Source organism: Ambystoma mexicanum, chromosome 5q, assembly GCF_040938575.1.
Source record: "Ambystoma mexicanum isolate Mex_15411 chromosome 5q, UKY_AmexF1_1, whole genome shotgun sequence".
Taxonomy (NCBI): Eukaryota; Metazoa; Chordata; class Amphibia; order Caudata; family Ambystomatidae; genus Ambystoma; species Ambystoma mexicanum.
The window spans coordinates 43,835,572-43,857,279 of NC_090933.1; the positions used below are offsets into that span (position 1 = coordinate 43,835,572).

The window sequence follows — 21,708 nt, forward strand, 5'->3', positions numbered from 1 at the left end:
AAGCATTTTTCAGTGCTGCAGAGGTCACGTGGAATGCTCCTGCATAAAGGGGATGACATCCTGTGAAGGTGTTATATTGAAAATGTGTTTTCACCCATCTGTTGAATAGTTTTAAATCCAGAATTCAGCACATCACATCTTTTCTGGGAATAACAAAAAAAAGGTATGGCAATAAATAACCCCTTGTGTGTCAGTTTCTACTTGGTGGCTCCTACTTGAATAACATTCTACCATTTTCAAAATTAATGGCACATCATAATCCTATTAGCTGTGGTTGAAATGAAGGAGTAGGCACTAGATGCAAATTTAGGGTAGGATCTTGTGGGGCAAGTTCATATTTTTCGTAATCCTGGCATTGACAGGTTTCACTGCAGCAGGTGTGAGCCATAGTTTCGCTATTTCAGTCACAAAGCCCAGTGAGTTTTGAAATTGGTTTACAATTTTAGATCTGAAGCTCCCAAAAATTCCTCCTTGCAGTCCACAGAGCAATATAGGTTTGTCTGGGCATTGTGCACCGATTTATGTTATTTTGCATACAGTTCAACCAAGGAACTTCATTTTTTTTATTTCAATGCCTGTTGGTCTAAGTGGAATCTCGCTACATAAAATGTCATGAGTCTTCGTTGAGGTAACACAAACAAGTATATTAAAATGTGATGGCACAATACAAAAATTCCAACGCATAGACTCCCTCCTGTTCCTACTAGCCATGGAACCATGGCCAGGATTTGGGCAATAGCACATCTGTAACATGATGGAGGGCTTCTGTTAGTGACTAGGATATAGATCACATTAAGATACAGCTGCTCACTTCTGCCCTCTGCTCCTACACTGCGCCTCTCTGGACAGCCATCCCCACACCTCACATCCTGGCCACTTCTGCCTCCCTTTATACTGATTAACTTGATCTAAGTGCCTAAATAATACACGTCAGGTTGGCAAAGCCATTTCTTCCTTATATTTTGGTGACAGGATTGGTCAGAATCTCTCTATTCCACCTTGCCCCCCCTACGCCCCCACCCCATGTGTCTCCTCTCCTCATCGCCATATTTCGTGGCTTTTCTTCCACTAGCAGTAACGGCTTGATTGGCAATCAGAGCTCAGGCCAAGGGCTTATGAACTCCCTCAGTCATTTTGAATTCAGGCTAAAATGTCATGGCCAAAGCACAACTCCTATCCCTGTGCAAGCAGTCAACTGTTCTCTTCTAAATCTGTGTATGCGGCCGGTTCTCGAGTCCCGAAGTCTACTATTCTTTATGAGCATTTCTCCTGATCAGCGAGCTGCTAGTGTGCACTCAGCTTTAAGTTTCCCCGTTATTGTGCTATGAAAAGTTTCCTCTACCGCCCTACACGGACAGAATTTGGGGCTTGGTGGCTGTATGGAGACTTCTTTGCAGATGAGGTTGGGGAGGGGAAGGTAGAATCTGGTAAAAATTATTTATTCCGCCTCCAGGGTAACATCGCAGTCCGGCGGCTGCCCCTCTTTCCAGAGTATCCCCCTGCTCCCACCAAAACTGGGGCCATATGTGGTACTTGAATTTCACTCACAGATTCAAAGGTTATATCAACTTGCTCCACATGGATCCCAATTCAAATTTTAAAAGAGAGGTTATTATCCTCTCCATATTATTGGTACTGCAATTTGAGCTTGGTAACACTTTTGCATATGCTTCATTATTGCCATTTTATAAAGCAATTTGGCAGAGTATAGGCTTTCTGGCATCAAATTAAGTTGTCACTTGAGAATGCGAGTGTACGTAGGTACCACTGGTCCCTGATGGAATGCCTATTGGGTGTCTATTTTACATGTGGTTCAGTTAATGAACTTGGCATGTGTCCTTGCAAAAAGGAGAATTGATATGGCGTCAAAGAAGACAGGTAGCCTGAATGATCTGTTATGGTGGAAAGATTTGAAATTATGGAGTAAGGCTGAAACTGTAACATAGTACAGAGCCACGAGGAAAGGCCTTAGGGAATCCACTAACATTGATGCATGGAATGAGCCACTCCTGGCGGTATGCTGCTCTTCTGATGACAGGCGTCCATAGGTATCCAGAGTGTCCCTTCAAACTGCTTTTAAAGACCATGCTAGAGACCCCCCCCCACCCCCGGACAACATGCTAGGCTCATATCAATACGGACACCCCCAGAGCACCAAGATGCACCCCGTAGTGCTTGTTGGCTAGTGTCCCGTACTATTGCGAAGTTGATGCCCAAATAATGTTTACTCTGGAATTGGTAACAAGATATGCTTTTGGATTCTTGTAATGTGATCATATATAACTGCCAATAAACAGATTTTTTTAAAAAATGAATAAAGCAATGTTGGTGTGCAAATCGGCCAATATTTACCTCAGCATTTAAAGTTAAAATCAAATTGTCCCCAGACTTGACAATCCTGGATACAGTTTCATAATTAACATGAATCTCTACGACCACAGCAGAAATTCTCAAAATCTTGTGGGGGATTGCTTTTAAATAATCATCTGCTGATGGAGAGATGATAAAATAACATCTCATATTAATGGTGATGCCTGGCATGCTGTACCTTGTGATTGAAGACCGTATCCAGTAACGTATTAAAAAAATACAACCCCGTTGGTATTTTAAAAATCTGAATCAAGGTGATCGAAAGTGGTTATTTAAATTTTGATCCCTTTAGCATCAATCTCATTCGGTCATACTCCCCTACTGCCCAGAATACATATTTGCTACAAGACCCTGACCTTCCTACACTTCTTTGTTAATCTTCCCATCTTCATCCTTTCACCTTCCCCAACACCCCTCAAATAAAACGTTCCTTTGCTCATAGGATTTCCAACCTCATCTATCCCCTTTCCCTACTGCACAACACTTGGTTCCCTCCTGACCTTCTGTCGCTATTTCATTTGGCCTATGGAATGCACAGTCCCTCTTCAGCAAGTCTTCCTACATCACTGACCACGTCGACTCATCACCCTTAACATTCCCTTATTGCTATCACAGACACCTGAATCTCCCCTTCGTGGCTCTGCTACACTAGCAGCTCTCCACACTGAGTGTTACCATCTCACAGACATTTTGGTAAGGGGGGCAGGGTGGGGGTGTACTGGCGATATTGAAATCTGATCAACTCCACCCATTCATCCTGCACAGGGAGGGGTCTGTGCTATCAGTATAGGAGATTTCAGAAGATTGCCGATTTTGCGACTTTTCCAATAATAGGTAGTTAGGACACAAGGTCGGCATCCCAGTCTACAGTGTACTGGCGATAGTGAAATTTGCCCAACCCCACCCATTCGGCCTGCACAAAGGTGGAGCGGAGTCCGGCACTCTATCAGTATAGGCGATTTTGGTAGATTTTGCGATTTTTTCAAAAATAGGAAGTCCTAAAACAATAAAACATACACAAGGCTATAGCAAACCCCCAAGTGCATGTCAGCGAAAGACCCAAGCAACACCGAGTGGTGCCGCTAGTTCGTTATAAAAGCTGCCTGCACGGCACAGCTTCAAGGAGTGCTGTTGCTTCCCACAGATGAATGTTCAGGGTCAGGCTTATCCATTACTCCACTGTGGGAATGCTCAGCCAAAAGTTCCAAGAACTATCTGCAACTGTCTTTACTCCACTGGGGTGTTTATGCCCAGGCAGAGTTTACACATTTCACTTGTGATTTTTGCCATCTTGTAATGGCACTCCTGCCCAAGGGATTGGAGGTACAAGTGCTGCAACAGGTGGTAAATTGCCTTACCTCCGTTTTGTCCCCTGCTAAGTAGCCCCTGGTTTTATGGCCCTGGCCTGGGGATGCATACTTTAAAGTTAACCCGGGCCAGTAATGGGCCACGCTGGAATCATCCCACCATTCCAGACCAGCTGATGAGGTGAGGCGCTGAGCAACCTATGATTTATAGATGTTAGTGCTGGAGATGGGCCACAATCTAGGCTCCTGATATCAAATAATGCACAGTACGCCGGAAGGTCGTTTTTTTTACTCTGACGGTCCTTTATATACAAAAACAACACAAACCTATTAACAGGCAGACTCTCAGTCATTCAGTGTTGGCCCCACTGCCTATTCCCATTCAGCATTTGTTATTCTATGTTTAGAGTAAAAGATACCCTGCTTAACAAACCCCAATCTCTTCTAATCTTGCATCTCTCTCAGCTCCATCCCTTCATTCCAAACCTCCCACCTTCCCACAATAAACTTTGTTGCAATTCTTTGAATAGCATTGGCAACTGCAGATTGCCTTTAACTGTCAGTCCACGTTCCCCTCAGGTTAGTCCTAGTACATGTCTAAGTACAGTACCTTCATTCTCTTTCTTGATTTTTTTTTTCTGTTCCTCCAGAGCCTTGACACACCCCGTCTGCCACGAGTGGCTGCCATGGGCTATATATACATATCTACTGCCTATACAGACAGAGCATGCAGACATACAAACTTAATTTCCTCTGTGGTGGCTTGGTTGTCCTTTACCCTTGCTAAGCCATGGGGCCTCCAGCTGTGGGACTTTTGGAGCCCCATACACAATTTTCCTCCATGGCTGTGCATTTGCGCGTGGGCTTAAGGAGCCTAACGTTCTCCTCCATTACACCTTCATCCATGGCGGTGCTATAGTTAAACTTTCCCAAGTGACAGTGGTTGGCCGGGAAGCCAGCAACAATCTGCTGCACTTTGTTGCAGAACCCAGGACACAGCGGCCGGGGCTCCAAGTAAGTCCTTCGCACACCACGTGTGCGGCTCTTCTCACAGTGCCCTCAGTAGCTTGCACGCCCCCATGTAGCCGCCAAATAACTATCTTTGCTGCCTAGCCTGGCCCCTGGGACCTTTACTTCCTCCTCCAGCCTGACCGGTCTGGCCCCAAGGGGGACCATATCCATACAAGCGGTGCCATGGTTCGGGGAATCATGCACACAAGACCCCCGACTGGGGTGCTAGCTTCACCTGGTGGCATAACACAGTCATGCTTTGCATTGTCCCCAGCCCACCTGCATGGGCCCCCGGGCTCTCATCTCCTCAGTCATTCCTATCTCCAACCTTCTCAAAAACACCTCTCTCCTTGTCTGACCATTCCCTCCGGTCTTCTCATCTGGTTCTCTAAGGTTCCCCTGCTAAGCCTCTGCCTGAACTGGCTGTCTCCTTGTCCGTCATTCGACCGATGAAGCGATTGTCAGTTACTGCCACCTTCATTCCCCATTCCCACTCCTGCCCACACTGACTGCCCTTGCAAATCTTCACCTTTCTATCACCAACACCCTGGATATCCTTAACACCATCATGCGGATCCGAATGAAGCCTGCCTCAAAGCGTAACACCTGGTATGATTACGAACTTGCCTCTCTGAAACGCAAGTGTGGAGTGGCTGAGCGGAAGTGGCGGGCAAACTGGCCTGTTGCCTGCTCCAACGGCAATACAGACTCTCCATTTGCTCGAAGAAGAGGGCTCACATCCAAGCCTGTATCTCTGGGCCACTAACAACTCTGCCGAACTGTTTAAAATCTGCAAGGAACTCACCAATCCTTCTGCAGTCTACACATCTCCCCTACCATCCCTGACCCTTGTACCCCTCTGGCCTCCCACTTGCTTCTTGACTAACTCTCCTTCCGTTCTTATCCTCCTGGATCTTTCTTCCACCTTCAACACAGTCAATCATGCGACCGAGCTAAATCGGCTCTGTGACACCCTTGGCATCATGGGTCTGGCACTGGACTGGTTGCTCTCCTTCCTCTCCAACCGACTTTACCAGGTTCAACTGTGCCCCTTGCTATCCTTTATCTCACTCTCCACCTGCAGCGTTCCTCAAGGCTCTATCCTCTCACTGAGGCTTTTCAACATCTACCTTGTCTCCTTGATCTCTTCCTTCTCTCCTCACTTCCAGTGTTATGCAGACAACACGCAGCTCTCCAAAAAGCTTCCCACCCCTTCCCCCTCTTTCATCCCTAACTGTCCGACTGCCATTCAGTCATGGTGCGCTGCCAATGATCTCTGCATTAATGCCAGTAAGACTGAGATCCTTTTCATTGGGATGCGAGCTCCCGCCTTCCCTCCCTCCCACCCTCTGGCCATCCTCTATAGGTCCACTCCCTTCACCCTGTTGTGAGGCAAAAAACCTTGGTATCATTTTTGATTTCTCTCTCTCCTCACATTGCAGACCTTGCCAAGAAGGACCAGTATGAGATGCACCACCTCTGAAGTATTCTCCCTTTCTTCACTTTCCCCCAGAACCTCAATGCCTCCAGAGCTCTGGTCCTCTATAGGCGTGACTACTGTAAAAGCCTCTTTCTCAATCTTCCTTCATCCTCTCTTCGCCCATTCAACTAATACAGAATAGGACTGCAAGACTTATTCTTGGCCTCAAGCCCAGGCACTGCATCTCTCCAGCCCTACTTTCTCTCCAACGGCTCTCAGTTGCTGCTAGGATCCAATTCAAGACCCTCTGCATCATCCACAAGGCTTTCTGGGGCCCGGGACCCGCTACATTCAACTCTTTTTCCCTAAATACCTACCTGCTAGAGCCATTGAGTCTGCTAGCTCCAACTCTGTGCGAATCTGATACTTCTCTAAGCAAAGAGTGGGGGGTAGATGTCTCTCATCCGCAGGAGCCTCCCTCTGGAATAGTCGCACAGCCCCTCCTCAGGCTTGAGCCGGATCACCTGAAGTTCTGGAAGCTCCTCAAAACAGAGAAACCTGACGGTGTCTTCCTGACTGGTCCCCGTGGATCTGTCAATCAGGTGGCCAGGACACAGCCATCGCTATTGGATCCAGCTCCTGGGGGGTGGACCAGTGAGGGAGGATCGCCTGGAGGGGGGGTCCTTGGGGAGTGGAAGTGGGACACTGACAGGTGAGATGCGGTATCCCCATTCTTTCAACACCTTTTCCCCATCCTGCCACATAGTACACTGCCCCCCCTTTTCAGACACGAACACCTTTGCACAACACGAAAGACAACAAACTAACACCAGAGCCCGACATGTCCCAATAAAAGGGTCCGGCAAAGTCAGGCAATTGATCAGATTCACACACACCTGACGCCCCTTTCCCTTCCCCACAGAGATAAAAGGTGGGGCAAGAGGGCACAATACGAGCAAGGCAGATTGCACAACGAGACAGCCATCCAGGCACGGCAGTTCAAGAGGAGGAGAAAGACGGCGCAAACAGAGAGGGTGACAAGGAGAGAAGCGATCTTGTCCTTACTGACCAAGGCCCGTGAAACCTCTGTGGAAAGAATTGGAAGACTGCGAACAATAGCCCAAGTGTGTTGCAGCAGATGTAATGGTGCACGAAGCGTGCCTGCCGATAGGCAGGACAGAGGGAAATGGTTGATACTGTGGTAACGGCCTGGATTCCCGATACAAAGAAAGCCAAGTGTTTCTTCATGGCCGGTGAGTCGAGGGGAGGACCGATAAAGAAACAGAACTGTGTTGAACAAAAGTAGCAAACGGCTGATTGCAGAATGTACAAAGAACTGTTGATGTAAAAGGGGAAAGCCAGCTGCAGATGAGCTAAGCACCACGTGGGTGCTCACTCGAGAAACTCTGGGCGAGTATCAAATTGTTGAAACTACTTGTACCAAAAGGCCTTGGGAAAGGAGAGAAGAGGGTCAAAGTGGTCAGACGTGGTGTACTAAAATCCTCTGTACAGTTGAAAGTCTTTGACCGGCAGATGATCGTGAATAAGGGAAGTGAATCCCACATTGTAAGAAAATAGAAGCAACTGTGGGATTGGCAAGAGTGAACCCGAAAGAGGGATGACGATTGAAAGGGGCAAAGGCATGCCCTCCCTTGGAAGGCTACTCTATTATGCCACCCTGCAGAGAGTGCTAATCTTTTTTTCTCTTCTTTTCTTTCTCTGTATCCCTGTGTCTGACTTTCTCTTTTTATCTTCTTTGAACCGTCCCCTTGTAACAGTATTTTTTTTAGAATCTTGTGTTCCGGTAAATCTATGCTGGTTGGCAGGGGAGTCCTGCCTATTATTGTGAGTCCCAGAATTCTGTGTCTCCCCCCCACGGTGAGGTTGCATGGTGTGGTCAGGCAAGTCCAGTTAAGCACATAAACATTAAATAAAAACCTTTAAAACTCTTGCGTTTTTGTGTTTCATTTTCTTCTATTGCTAGCTTTAATGTTTTCCCTACCTACACCTGTATATAACACCCACAACCTGAAAGAGCCGCATTTGGGCAGAGGGTGGAGTTTTTATTGAACATTGGTTTAAGATGCGCCTGTAACACCTACATATAATTCATATGTAAACATTACCCTTTGGCAAGACCACGTGTAGAAATTTAGTTATTTTGCCATCAACATTTACAGACCAATATGGGTGCTTCTCAAGGGGTGACAGCAGGCAACTCTTGAGAAACCAGATATTTGCATTAAAAAAATTCTTTGTTCCAACCTTCCACTCGCTTATTTTCAGTTTGAAGACAGCCTATGTTGTTCTTAAGGCTTCCTCTAAAACATGGTTCTCTGACTTAATACAAAAGTAGGCAATTGGCCTTAACAAGCACCTCTAGTGCACTTAATTACAGATTACACTGCCTTCTCCAAATCCTGGGCTGCAGAGATCTGAAAACACCGTTTCAAATAACATAACATAGAATATAACAGGCTTAAATTTATTTGGTTGTTTTGGTGAGGATTTGGGATAAAATGGTGGTGAAAGCAGATAGTCTGTTAAAGAGGTGGAATCTAGTGAAGGGGCAGAGTCTGTCAGATGTGGAGTCAAATTCGGGAAGTGGGGAGCATGCACTTAGTTGGGCCTAGGGCAGCATAAAACCTAAATGCACCACTGCATGCCATGGTCGTCATACTGCTGAAAGAGCTCTCAATTGTCCCTGTTGGCACTTTTAATGTATGCCTTATGTCCAGTTTGCCTGTCTCAGTTACACTGCTTACACTTGACTTCTTGAAACATTCGAAACTTCTTTAGAAACCCTGCATTCTTTCTAGGTGGGATGTATTCTTCTATGACAAGTCAGGCAGTTCTGGCAGCCATTCTCAACAGATTCCTTTTTGTAGTCAATCTTAGTAGCAAAGTCAGCCTGTTATTATTTGATCTTGCAATGAAGGTATATTACATGGGATTTGAGTTAATATCCATGAACGAGAGCATGAAACAGAAATAGTGCGAGTTGTTACATAAAAGTAAAAGAGCACATTCTAGACCCAGGATACTATAAAATCTGATGTTGGATGTACAAGAGATCTGAGACAGAAAGGATGTGTGGACTTTAAACTGAGTTGTTTGGCAGCAGGGAAAGGCGGGGTATGAAGCAGCACTCACTCCAGCAGGCCTAGAAGAATGCTAAGAGGCCTGCAGTGCCAGCAAAAGGGAACTTGGTCATCTCAAAAGTACTGAAATGTACAGAAATGTGAGGCAGACCACTTTGTAGGGGCTTTTCACAAGTTGCCATTTTATTAACTTAAATGGGTTTGACAAATGCCTCACTATCCCTACCCTAACAAGGATTTCCCTGCCTTTCAAAGTAACTAAAGGAAACACTAACAAAAGGAATCTGTCCCTAACACTTTTTCATACAACGTACCAAGGCAATGGATGGCAATTCAAATCAAAATGAACAGTTATATTCATAATACATTTGCTAACAGTTTCTCCTTGTAGCCTGGGTGGAATCCCCTTCCCCAGATTCGACAGGAGTTTTACTCCACAGTTCAAAATTGGTCTTTTTCCATCTTGTAACAAAGTTCAAATAATAAAGCTCCTCTTGTTCCAAGAAAGTCTTTTACCAGACTTAAATCAACAGTTCCAAATAGTCAACCAGTCTTTAGCCCTCCAGTGGTGGTACAGAGTTCAACACGACATCTTTCAAATAATAAGGATGTTTCAACCGTTCATCTGTATCAACAAAAGATTCTTTATCAGGATGACTCCACAACAATTCACAAGATCTTTGAGTGGTCGTGCCACCTCTTCTTCTTTAAATAGTACAACCACAGTATAGTACTTCAATGACTTTTACCTGGTCAACTCACCTGCCAGGTCTAACACTACAAAGTCCCTGCCCTGGGTTACTCGCCTACCAGGGCTAATGAAAACTTGTACTACTACTACAGGTACTTCTGTGATGTGATTTACTTCAATCAAAGTCTTAACTTTCCACAACATCAGTTTTCACTACTTGTCCTGGGAAGACATGAAACACAAGAAATGAAACACATTGGTGCTGTTTATTAAACACTTGGAACTGCCACAAGCAATACAGGTTATGCTCCTCTCTTCCTGAATACTTCCTATCAGGAAGGCAGCTCTCCTACCACTTCTGTTTCCCCACTTTTATTTTTACCAATGGCTGATCGTGGCTTGTATTCCAACTCTTTCTTCTTTGGCTTGGACAATGCTTGTTTAGGTCATTTACAACATTTGTTTCTCTCTCATTTTGGCAATATGGTTCACAAACAACTTGGTTCTTAGTTGCCCTCTTTTGGCTTTGGCAATGTTGGTTCTTACATCCTTGACTCGATATTGCCCTCCTTTGATTCTGACAAAGTCTATGACTTTTACCCGTATAATGATACCCTTCTTGCACAAAGTTCTTATTCTGCCACTTTAGCTTCTTGGTATCTGTTCGGTATTCAAAAGTATTAGATTGGGCCAGCGGGTGATCACGCAGAGTTCCGGGGTCACACACTTGTAGTGAACTCACCGGGTATTGCACACGCATCTGCTCGTTCCGCTGCCTCCAGGTCGCCTGCCTTCTCTGCTGCACGCCACCTGGCAAACTGCTTCCCGCAGCCAACGCTGATAGGGAATTGAGTGCTCCTCGCTCAAGGGACACTCAGGTGCTCGCCTGCCACCGCGGTCCACTTTACACTAGGAAAAGCTTTTATATTTTACACTTCCAACTGTGCGACCTCGACATCTAAATTCTACAGGGGGAAATCTTTTACAAAAAACGCTTCCTGCTGTGCAACCACTGCATACAGGGTCATTGAAGAGAGAGACCCTCTCCGAACTGGCCATCATTCTGCTAATCACGGCATCTCCCAGTTTCCTTCAATTTCAATATGGAGTTAGAGCATTCACTCCACCTCCCACTACTGCTCTCTATGGCATGCAGTTGAGGGGGTGTTTTATACCTCTTAGTCTCCCTCGGGTCCGGGTCCTTAGGGCAATTAGATTGCCACTTGCAATCTTGAGCCTCTGCACACCATCTTCTTCGTCCCAGTACTTGGGGCAGTGTGGCACTTTAAGTCCTCAATGTTCAAATCCCCTTTTCTGTTTTGGCTGTTATTGCCAAATGTATTATTTCCCCTTCTATCCACAATCATTCTCTACAAGAGCTTCATAAGGACTTAGTAATTGTTTCTGCTTCACAAAAGATTTAAGGTTTTCAGTTGTTAATAGTTCGACATTTGTTTTTACTATTCCCCTGCAGAGTTAAGGGACTATTGCCATCATATTTGTGGATGGATTTTATTGGAGGGGTTCTTATTTATAATAGATGAGGAATTATGACATTTGTCATCAACATCAAAGTACTTAGCTTTGGGAAAGAAAACTTCCCTGTGACAGCAAGCCATTACATATTCTGGCAGCACTGACGTTTCTTCCTTTGAGAAAGACAAATCGTGTCACTCCCAACTGAGTCCTCCTGTACCCCTTCTCTTCCCACTCCCAGGTGATCCTCCCGGCTAATACCACCCCCAAGGTCAGGATCAGGTAATGGCTGTCTTCCCATGGCCACCTGGAAGGAGACTTAAGTTAGGGTCTTTGTGAAGTCTCTGCAGGGTTCATCACACGATACTCAAGGACTTTGTTGGAGTAGCTAGCAGTGATAGGTTATCCATTTTTTATGTCCACTCGTAAATTGAAGTCTGTGGACTTCTTTCAGAATAAGTTGCTTACCCTATAAGAGCCTTCTTCTGTAGGTGGTCACGGATTGCTCCAGTTATGTTTTTGCACAGTCAAGGCAAAAGCCCACTAACTAGCCATCAAACCAGGTTGTACAATACTCTGCTACAGTATTCATTAGTTAACAGGTCTACAGAAACAGTATCCAGTCATATTTTTTTGTCAGGGTGGGAATGTGGTTTATCAATTAGTTGATGGGTTCAGAGCAGTGTCCCCTCCATCCCAAAGGGTACGGGCAGGGCTTAAAGCGGTAGTTTTGGGATTAAAGAGATTTGGAGCATAGGGAATATGTCAAGTGCCTGCATTAGGTTTGGGGAAAGTGAGGCTCTTTACTTATTACTGTTTAGATTTAATTCTCTAAACATAGTTTTACAAATCCTTCTGGGACAACTGCCTGAGTGCCTGGACCACTATCAAGAATGGCTAACGAGGATGACACCGACATGCAGCAATGTCCAGGAAACTAGGACTCCATAATTTGGAAACTGATCTTCCGTGGCATTATAACGGAATGGTAGTAGCCAGAGTTGCACGGATCCCGGCTTGACCCAAAGCTTTGAACTGCTTCCCTTTCAACTGATGGGCACATTTTACGGCAAAGTACAGACGATTGATGGCGAAGGACATGAGTGCTTGGCTATGCTACTGAGTGTAGAAACTGTGTGGTGTTCAGAACAAGAGGAGGAGGAAACGTCCTAGGGAACAGTGAATTGCATGGGAGGGGCACAGGGAACGTTGTGCAAGAAAGCCAGCCAACAAGACTGTTTCTTCCATAGAAAGGTGGCTATGTCACAATAATTCTCATATATATGTAGTAGAGATTAGCCCACTCAAGGTCCGTGAAAACAGTTCACAAACATGATGCATGGACCTTCAAACACGGACTATCTGTATATCGCCTGCACTCTTTTCCAGGCAATTGCTGTGAAGGACAACTGAATTCAGCAGAATAATTGATATTTGCTGCTCTAATCAAGCCTGCATTTTCCTCTCATACATTGTAAAAGGCAAACATAAATGAAGCCAAAATAATACCAAACAATTCCTATTTGTAACAAACTTACATTCCCCTTTTGTGCACCATAGAATGACACCAGAATGCACGCAGAACACAGAAATGAATGTTGCCTGTATGCACTCAACACACTTTGCTTTCACAAACCAGTAATATAGGAGACTGTTCTTCCCAACAATTGAAGGTCTTGATTCAGTGCTCGCAGAACGGAACGTATGTGGTCTTGAAAGCCAGTTGTCAAAACAAACTATAAACTCTGCAAGAAGTTCATTTTTATTGAACAGCCTTTTTTTTTTTTTTACAAACAAATAAAAAATACTGGGCCTGATATTTTTGTCTATTGGCTTTCAAAAACTTTTTCTTGAAAGCTAGTAACCAAAAATATGAGTTAGCTTAACATAGTGTTAAAACTCGCTAAGGCAGTGAATAAGCACCATTGAGAGTCCTGCTGCTTTGTCCTGTCTAGGAGTGGAATGCGAATCAAAAAAGGCCCTGGAAATAATGTTTAAAGTGAGCCGATATTACACATTTTCAGCAAGCCCAACCCTTTTCATACGAGAACATGTATGAATAAATAGATTACCACACAAAAGAGGCCCAGCGTGCAGCAGAGGCCCAACGGGAAATCTCCAGAGGCCCTACAGCCCAGTCCACCCCTGGCCCTGTCAACCCCCAAAACAGAGTTTATCACTATTAGAACCCCCAATGGCTCCCTCTACGGTTGCTAATAGTGTTTTAACTATTTTTGTTCTAAACCCGGGAGATGGGCTTGCTGCATATTGCGCATGCGTAAAACAAAACAGCACGCGCCGCCATCTATAATAAACAAGGGAGTAAATCCTTTTTCTTTTTTCATGGTGGACGGGTAACAGACAGCGAAGACGACACGGGATACGAGCAGAGCTGGCTAAATGGGGTTGGATGGCTGAGGAGATTGTAGAATTCTCTGGGCGCCTGAAGGGGAGGTAGATTTGGAGGTTGGGGGAAGGAGAAGGAGTCCTCGGGAGCAGCATGCAAAAAAAGGTAGATACCTGGGGCAGACGTCAAGGGTTCAGAAAACACGGACGGTTTCTGTAGGCCTATCCTGGTTTTTTATTTTCCAAATCTGGTCACCCATGCATTCTCTGTGACTGCAGAGGAACATTGAATTGTTTTGTGTATACAATGCTGCTGGCTTTGCCTGCACAGTTAATCTTATATAATGCGCATAATAGCGACCGGTATTTGAACTGGCGATGCTCCGAGTTGTCTTACTTTCGAGAAACACGTTGCCCTGAGCTTTCCTCCCAGCCCGGCACAATACACAACTCTGTGCTCAGTTCATTCTCGAAGATCAGAGCAGAAGAGCTTAGGGCTACTCCAAACAGTGTGACATTCAAAGATGTTGCAACATGGAGCATGTCAAAGCTTTGCAAACATACTTACTAAGAACTCATCTCGGATGAAGAACTTGGCCCGCGTGACTTTGGGATCTTCATTGGCTTCTATTGTTGCTGTTAAGGAGAGGAAAGGAAAGGCATTGCATTAGAAGCAGTCCTAGAAAGAGGAAACTCATCTTTCATTTGAACTAATGAAGGAAACTCAAAAATAAAGTGATGTATTCAAAGAAGGGTTTCGCCCATTCTATGCCCATCACAGAGAAAGTTGATATGATTTTAAACTGTCTCAACGTATACATACAAATCTCATTGAACATGCACGTCTTTAGTTTAACGAAGCACTGTTTCACAGTGAGAATGGACAAAGATTGAATGACAAATTGGGACGCAATCTTCTCAGCTGGAGTCTCAGAAAATGGCAGGGTGCTGTTTTTAAGCCGCACATTACTAGCATGGGACCCTGCTCTCGGTTATTACACTCCCCGTAAAGTGTAGCTTGCAAAATGAGCACAAAATAAAATCTCTACTCTTTAGCGGTTTATATTGAGGGGAAATAGTTTGCATTTTTATTATTTTACAAGTAAACAGATATTGTATTGTGTAGGAAAATACTGAACAGTTGGCAGAGGAGAGGAAACCCATGGTCAGGTGTAAGGGGCACTGTCTGGAATTAACACCCTTCAAAGAACATTCTGATCTGAGAAATGCCAGTCGCCATGTTTCCAAGGCCGCGCTGTGCAGTGGTTACGCTGCAGTGAGCCGGTGCAGGCTTCAAGGGGAGTAGGCAAGACACAAGTGCTAACAACGTTAGCCCCCAGGGGTGGGTGGAATCACCAGGCATTAGGTGCCCAAAGCCCTCAATCTCTAGTTTCGCTTAGGACAATAAGTCAGGCTTACTGAGGCTTAATTCAGGTATCAGTGTGTGATTAAGGGTGCTTTGAAGAGCAGAGTTGTCAGGCCCTCCCTCAAGAGCAGAAGAGATGGTGCGAACCTGATGTGAGTTGGTGTGCTCTTCCAAAGTGCAGGTGTGTGGCAGGAGATGGTGTGTTTTCTGGCGATCTCCTTTTTGTAGTTCTTAAAACATCTTCAAGACAGCCTGTGTCACCTACAAAACAATGACATCCAAGGCTTCATCCTCCAAGGTTAATCACCTGACCATCTCCAGAATTCTCCATAGCACTCGAAACCACAACATCGCTCTACTAGAGTTTACCTATCAGGCAGGTAGTTGGGGCCCAGCTAAGAAGGCACTGTCACCATAAAGATAGCAGATGGCCAAGGTTGCAGTGATGATGCCGAATTAGGAAGAAGAGATTAATGGCTTGATTCTGGAAAGAAGTGATGGCTGGTGATATGGCCTTTTTTTTAATATAGCGCAATGTACACCTTTCAAAAGGCATTTTTGTGCTGTGGCAAGGCCTAGACCAGATATGTAGTCTAACCTAATTACCACAGAAATAAGAATGTTTTTATAATGGGGGCGGGGGGAACACTACATGATTTGGGATAAGGCAGATATGTGTAGGTAGATGATTCCACGGTTTGGCTGCTTGTACTGAAAAGGCGCGATCACCCCATTTTACAAATCCGGCTTTTGGTTCAGTCAGCAGACCTTGCACTGCTGACTGAAATGTTACTGGAGTGTATTTTCGGAAACGCTTCATTAGAAATGGCTGGTCTTTTGCTTTACTGTGCTTTCTGGGTTTTCTTTGTGAAGTGTGTGTTGAAGGGCAGTTCACAGTGGGTGAGCAGGGAAGAAAACCTGTTGAATTCCATTTCAACTAATTCGAGACTTGGGTGCACTTGTTGGAGACCACAAGGAGCGCATATTTGGTGCTTTTGGCGTCCGGACCTGCTGTACATCTATGCTTGTACAAAAGAAAGACAACATTTCTGTTGGAAGATGTCGTAGAGTTGACCCTTAAGCTGTGTGCCACCGGCATACTGGTGGATCTCGACTTTGTGGCGGGAAAGGAGTTCCCTTTAAAAGTTGAAGATGAGATGCTCGATGAAGCAATGGTGCAATTGCATCTCTCGCTGTTCATGTGGACGAGTTGGTGTTTGTGAGGTAGGAGGCGAAGCAGTACTGGTCAAACCAATGCATTGAAGAGATGTGTGGTGAACAGTATCGTAGACAGCACAGATGTCAAAGCAACACCACTAGGTGTGCAGCAGTTATAAGTAAAAATATCAGCTCGGAAAACAGTGAAATATTCCTTGACGATATTTTTCAAATCCCTGAATGTCATTTTCCCTCGAGTTTCTTAAAGGTTTGAATGACCCCATTTTTATTTTTTTGCCTTAGTAGGAGATACATATGCACCTTATTTCCTGGGTTCATTCTGGCACTAAACTATCCTCTGCCCTTTCCCACCCATTATGAACATTGCAAAAACACATTTTTTTAACTGAAGTGCCATTAGAAATTGTTTGTGCCAAGATCTGCTTATTTTGCACTCATTTTACACAGATGGGAAAAACACCGATTCAATGTTATATTTGCGGGCAATTTCTTTTAGTATCAATCTTTTCACTGGAGACTTTGTAGCTAACTTTCCTTGGAGAGGGTGTTCAGACGGAGTTTTATCATGGGATAAGATGCTGGCAACATTTCGTGTAATTAAAATGGGCACGGACACTGCTCAGCAGCGCCTCAGCCGAAGCGCTCAAACTCATCCAATCTGATTATGGCATCAACAAGGATTAACTGGACGAGATATCCGACTGAAAGCCACTTGATAGAATGGAATGACAGTGGGCAGCTAGTGGCACTGAAACATAGCACAGTCCCATCCAATTTGCGGCAAAGTGCTAAAACCGCACTGAATGGGTCTGTCTGATCATGGAAGCCTGCAAGCTGAAGCAGCCTGTGGAGGCCACGCTTGCCACCAAGAGGGAACGTCACCGCATACCAACGATTTGATGTAAAAGCAGATTTACAGGCAGCTTGTGCTTTCACCAACATGGACTTCAATTTCAGAGATCACCAGCTATCAATTCACATAGATTCAAGGTATATTACCACATTATCATGGATGGGGGATTACACAGATACAAAGCTTCCGTTTCAGGGACTCTTAGCTTTTCAGGACATTATCAAAGCGGTTCTCACTGAAATTAAAGGGGTGTTGAACATCAGCGAGAACGTTTCTATTTTTGCTTGAAGCAATGCCGAACACAAGCACCTATGCACAGAGCTAAATAAACACTTTATCTGAGTTATGTTTTCACAGTGCAGGATGTAAACGCTGATCACACTTAAGCCAATGACATCACAGCAACAGCCTGTCAAAGTTAGAGAGACGAGAAGTGCTTTAGGGATAGAGAACTAGTGTGTCAATTTGAACTCCAAACTGCCCCCCCCCCTATCTGACAGTCTTAGAGGGAACTGGGAAATGTTAAAGTGGCCTGGTCCTTGACAAGGCCCCCAAAAGCAAGCTTTCCAGGCCAACAAAAATACTACACGTTGAACACATCTAACTATGGCCTTATTCGATAAAACAAGGGCAGAGGCGGCCTGGGTGCTGTTCTCATCCAGGAAAAGGTAAGGTGCTGGATAGTTCCAATGCCGCACGCAGGCTTTGCACTCGCTGCAAGAGAACCATACCAGAGGAAACTGTGGAGGCAGCAATTGTGGTTCTATGTGGTCACAGACAGTCATGTTTATATATGTGACCATTACTTCATCATTTCAACTGACAACACACCGCTACTTCGACTATGAATAACACGGCACATGGTACAGAGGTCCAGCTTGGCAAAGTTGATGATGCAGTTGCAGGACTTCACAATTCAGTTCAGCTCAAGAGTAGGGAATCCTGTGATTGCCCTCTACCTTCATTCCTGTGTGGCCACAAGGAGGAAGAGAAAGGGCATAGTAATATAGGAACATGTCTGTTTTGTAAACCAACAGGGGATTCCATTAGAATTGTCACCGGAGAAGACTGTGCTGGTGACGGAGGGTGATTAATATGTGGCGTTCATGAAGGCAGCCCTATACGAGAACTGCTTAAAGGGATTCCTTGAGCACCAGTAAGTGCACTCAGTCGACCGGGTGACTCAGAGTCGATTTGGCACCAACCACAAACAAATGTGTCCAGAGCTGTGCTAGTGCTGGAGTGCCGCATTGCCCTGCCAAATGGCCCGACCAACTAAATGGTGACACTGGCACATGAAAGACAACACATCAAGACAGGGCCAAAATAACGGCAAAGCTTCAGGAAAGGGTATGGTTTCTGAGACATGAGAACCTCAAGAAGCGGTTATAGGAAAGTGTGTTTTCCGGGCCACCCGGCCATCAAGCAAACTTGCTCCCACATTCACGATACCAAATGAACCAGTTTGTAGCTGAAAAGAAGCATGGATTTTAGGACACTACCTGATGACTATCACCTGATGGTTGAGCTGGAATAGTATTCAAGATATCCCCATGGTCGGTTTGTAGTATCAACCACAGCATGAGGTGAAGGTGTAATGTCAGCAATGAACTCCTAGAATCCAACCATTCGGACAATGGTCCACCATTTCATGCTAAAGAAATCTACTTCTAAAAAGGCACCACACACATCAAGATCACTCTGAATTTAGAAACCTCCAATAACCAGGAAAGCACAAGTTGTCAAGCCAGTTGTGGATCAGGTTCTGGTAAAGAAGAAATTACCTTGCAACAATTTGGAGCATGCCATTTGAGCCCATTTCCCCAACCATGGTGGTCAAAAAAAGTCACCATGGTCACTGTAAGGAAAGGAGAAGTTTAAGTCACTCCGAGGAACTGGAGGGTGTCCTCACTTCCCTCTCCCCATCATCCTCTACTTGGGTGGCCAGGGAAGGGCCATTGCTCTGGATGATGACCCTGGGGGTAGAGATGTGAAGGAGGATCACCTAGGTAGGGGAGACTTGGGGAATCGTAGGGGGATGTCATTGCGTTAGACACAGTATCCCCCATTTCCATTCTATGATGAACCCTCAGTCCCAGCCGCATTTATGGAATATTATTACTCTTTTCCCTCTGGCCAGGATAACACCAGAAAACATTATCAATCTAGAAACACTAGGAATAGGGTGAAGAAGAGGAGGTCTACCGGCGAGACATAGTATCCCCCTTTTCACTGTGAGCCAATCTCCCCCTGCCCCCTACCTCTGTAGGCTATTGCAAACCATTTCCTCTAATTTCACCTCATGCATACCATTATACTACTGGGATGAGGAAGAGGCGACTAGGAGTAGTGTAATTTCACCACTTTAGTACTGAGACGAGGAAGAAGCCTGCAGACTGTTGTAACATTCAGGCATGCCCGAAGTTTTCCACTAACTGTGGTCAGGCAATTGGGCCTGAGGACTCACACCTGCAACCTGTAAAATTGTTGCAGGTGTATAAAAGGTGGAGCCGACCAGGAGAAGAGGGAGACCAGCAGGAGAGAAGCCAAGCCGCTCGTGAGCCTGAGGGGAGAATCCTGTGCAGAAGGAGGTGGCCGCGTGTGGTCCTGCTCCAAAGCCAGCATGCCGGCAAGTATCCTGAAGGAGCTGTGGAGCCAAGGCCTGGGCGGGCCGTGACAGAGCCACAGCAGTGGGAGCCTCATTGGTCGGGTTCTCTGTAGTAGGAGTTGCAGACATGAAGAAATCCGAGAGCTGCCAGCTACTAGCAGCATCTGCGGGAAGCAGTCAGAGCTGCCAGCAACCCACAGCGAGTGAAGCGAAGTGCGAGCCGGGCTCGCAGTACAAAGAAAACGTATAAGCGAAGCAGAAGGAGAGAGAGCAGCCGCTCGAAGGAGACGCCAGGGACTGGTGAGTGCACAAAAAGGAAAGACTCGGACCAGAGGGGGCTGTGAGAGCAAAAGTGAATGTCGAATGAACTAAAGAGGATATGCACAGCATGGTGAACCCAAAGCAACAGGCTGTGCAGAGAAAGATGAATGAGATGAACTGTGACCAACAGACTAAAAGCTCAGAATTATGGAATACCGAACTAAATGAAAACATTTGACAAACCGATGAACAGATGGCAAGTTTGTGTGAAGCACCTTGTACAATATATTGAAAGCAAAGACTAAATATGATGCAATGCAGTGAAAAGCAAAGATTGAATATTACTGCAGAATATTAAAGCAATGTGGTGAAAGAAAGAGCACCACAAAGTGAACTGTATGAAAGAGCACACTGTGGCAAAGTCAAGAGACTGGCAAAGAGGAAAACACATTGTGGCAAAATTAAAAGGCTGGCAAGGTGAAAGCCAAATGCATGTGAACCACAACACAGGTGCAGTTACAGAAGAACCTGTGTGGGCAAGAAAGCCTAGGGTCACCGGTTGCGTTACCTGTAATGGATGGACCGTGTGGTAGAGTGACACTCCTGTTGTTTAACTCTCATCCACATACAGAGTCTGACACATAAATAAAGGTTACATTGATTTACATGCTCACCCAGAGTCAGGGCTATGAAGCAAATGAGCATGCTGCCTGGCTCTATGTTGTTGGGTCTGGTGTGCATCTGCCAGCTGAATGCTCCCAACTGGAGGCATTTCTGTGACAAAACAGTGTTCACAATTCTACTTTGAATCCATGTGGGCTTGACATGACCGCTCTGCTGTTCCCATAAGCTCATAGATTGCTGAACCAGGACTACCCACATATATCACAATACTGCCAAGTTGGCAGTGGCCATTCGAGTTCCAAAAAACTGGAAAACCAAAGAACTCTTGTGGACTACCTTTGGTAAAAGAATTCACTTGCACAGTTCATCCCAGTGAAAAAGTGAGCACCTGCCAACAGGGCCCTTCTGATGATGTGTCTTCCATAGTCAGGGGATGGGGTGTCACCATTACAAATCACTGACAGTTCTGTAACGTTTCAAATCCATTGTCCAACTAAGCAGAGGGCCTATGTTGGGCAGGTGGTCTGGTGTAGCCATCACAGATGAATGGCAGTGGCCCCTATAATGGGGAGGAAGAGATTCTTTGAAGGCTGTCAGAGAATCGTGGAGAAATCCACTACCCTTCCAACCATGGCAAGCGTACAGATTTTTCTGTGTTTATATCTGCTTTCTGTGTTTATATCGGCTAATATTCAGTGGCCACACCATTCAATGTCTGAGGCAACCACCAATGGAGATCATCAAGGATGCCCTTCTGAGGCAAATTAGACCATTTTGTTGACAAACACAGCTAACGTGTTTACCTCTAACATGAAAATGGTCCCAGTCACGGACACTTTTACACAGATCCGCCGTGGGACAGGTAACAGCAGTACAGTCCACTTCCCTAGCAGCCGTAGGGATAAACAAACAGACGCATGTTGCCACAGACACAGACAGGTGTGGCTTCTGTAAGCCCAACAGAGACCACAGGGAACAGTACACGCCTATAGGATTGTATCGAGCAGCCATGTTGGTCTACACACAGGTGTATATCCAAACATATTGCAAATAGGTTTAGCCCTTTTTGGAACTGCTAGTAAAAAGGCCATTTAA

General features: G+C 45.3%; 1 protein-coding gene across 2 annotated transcripts in view; it reads right to left on the reverse strand.

Annotated features, from left to right (window-relative positions):
- The window catches only part of GNAL (G protein subunit alpha L), a 1,214,381-nt gene that overhangs the window by 24,238 nt on the left and 1,168,435 nt on the right, over positions 1-21,708 (reverse strand). For both annotated transcript variants that reach the window (XM_069620481.1, XM_069620482.1), the window contains exon 11: positions 14,291-14,358. In XM_069620481.1, the coding sequence (XP_069476582.1) occupies positions 14,291-14,358 (68 nt within the window). The remainder of the gene's footprint in view (positions 1-14,290; positions 14,359-21,708) is intronic.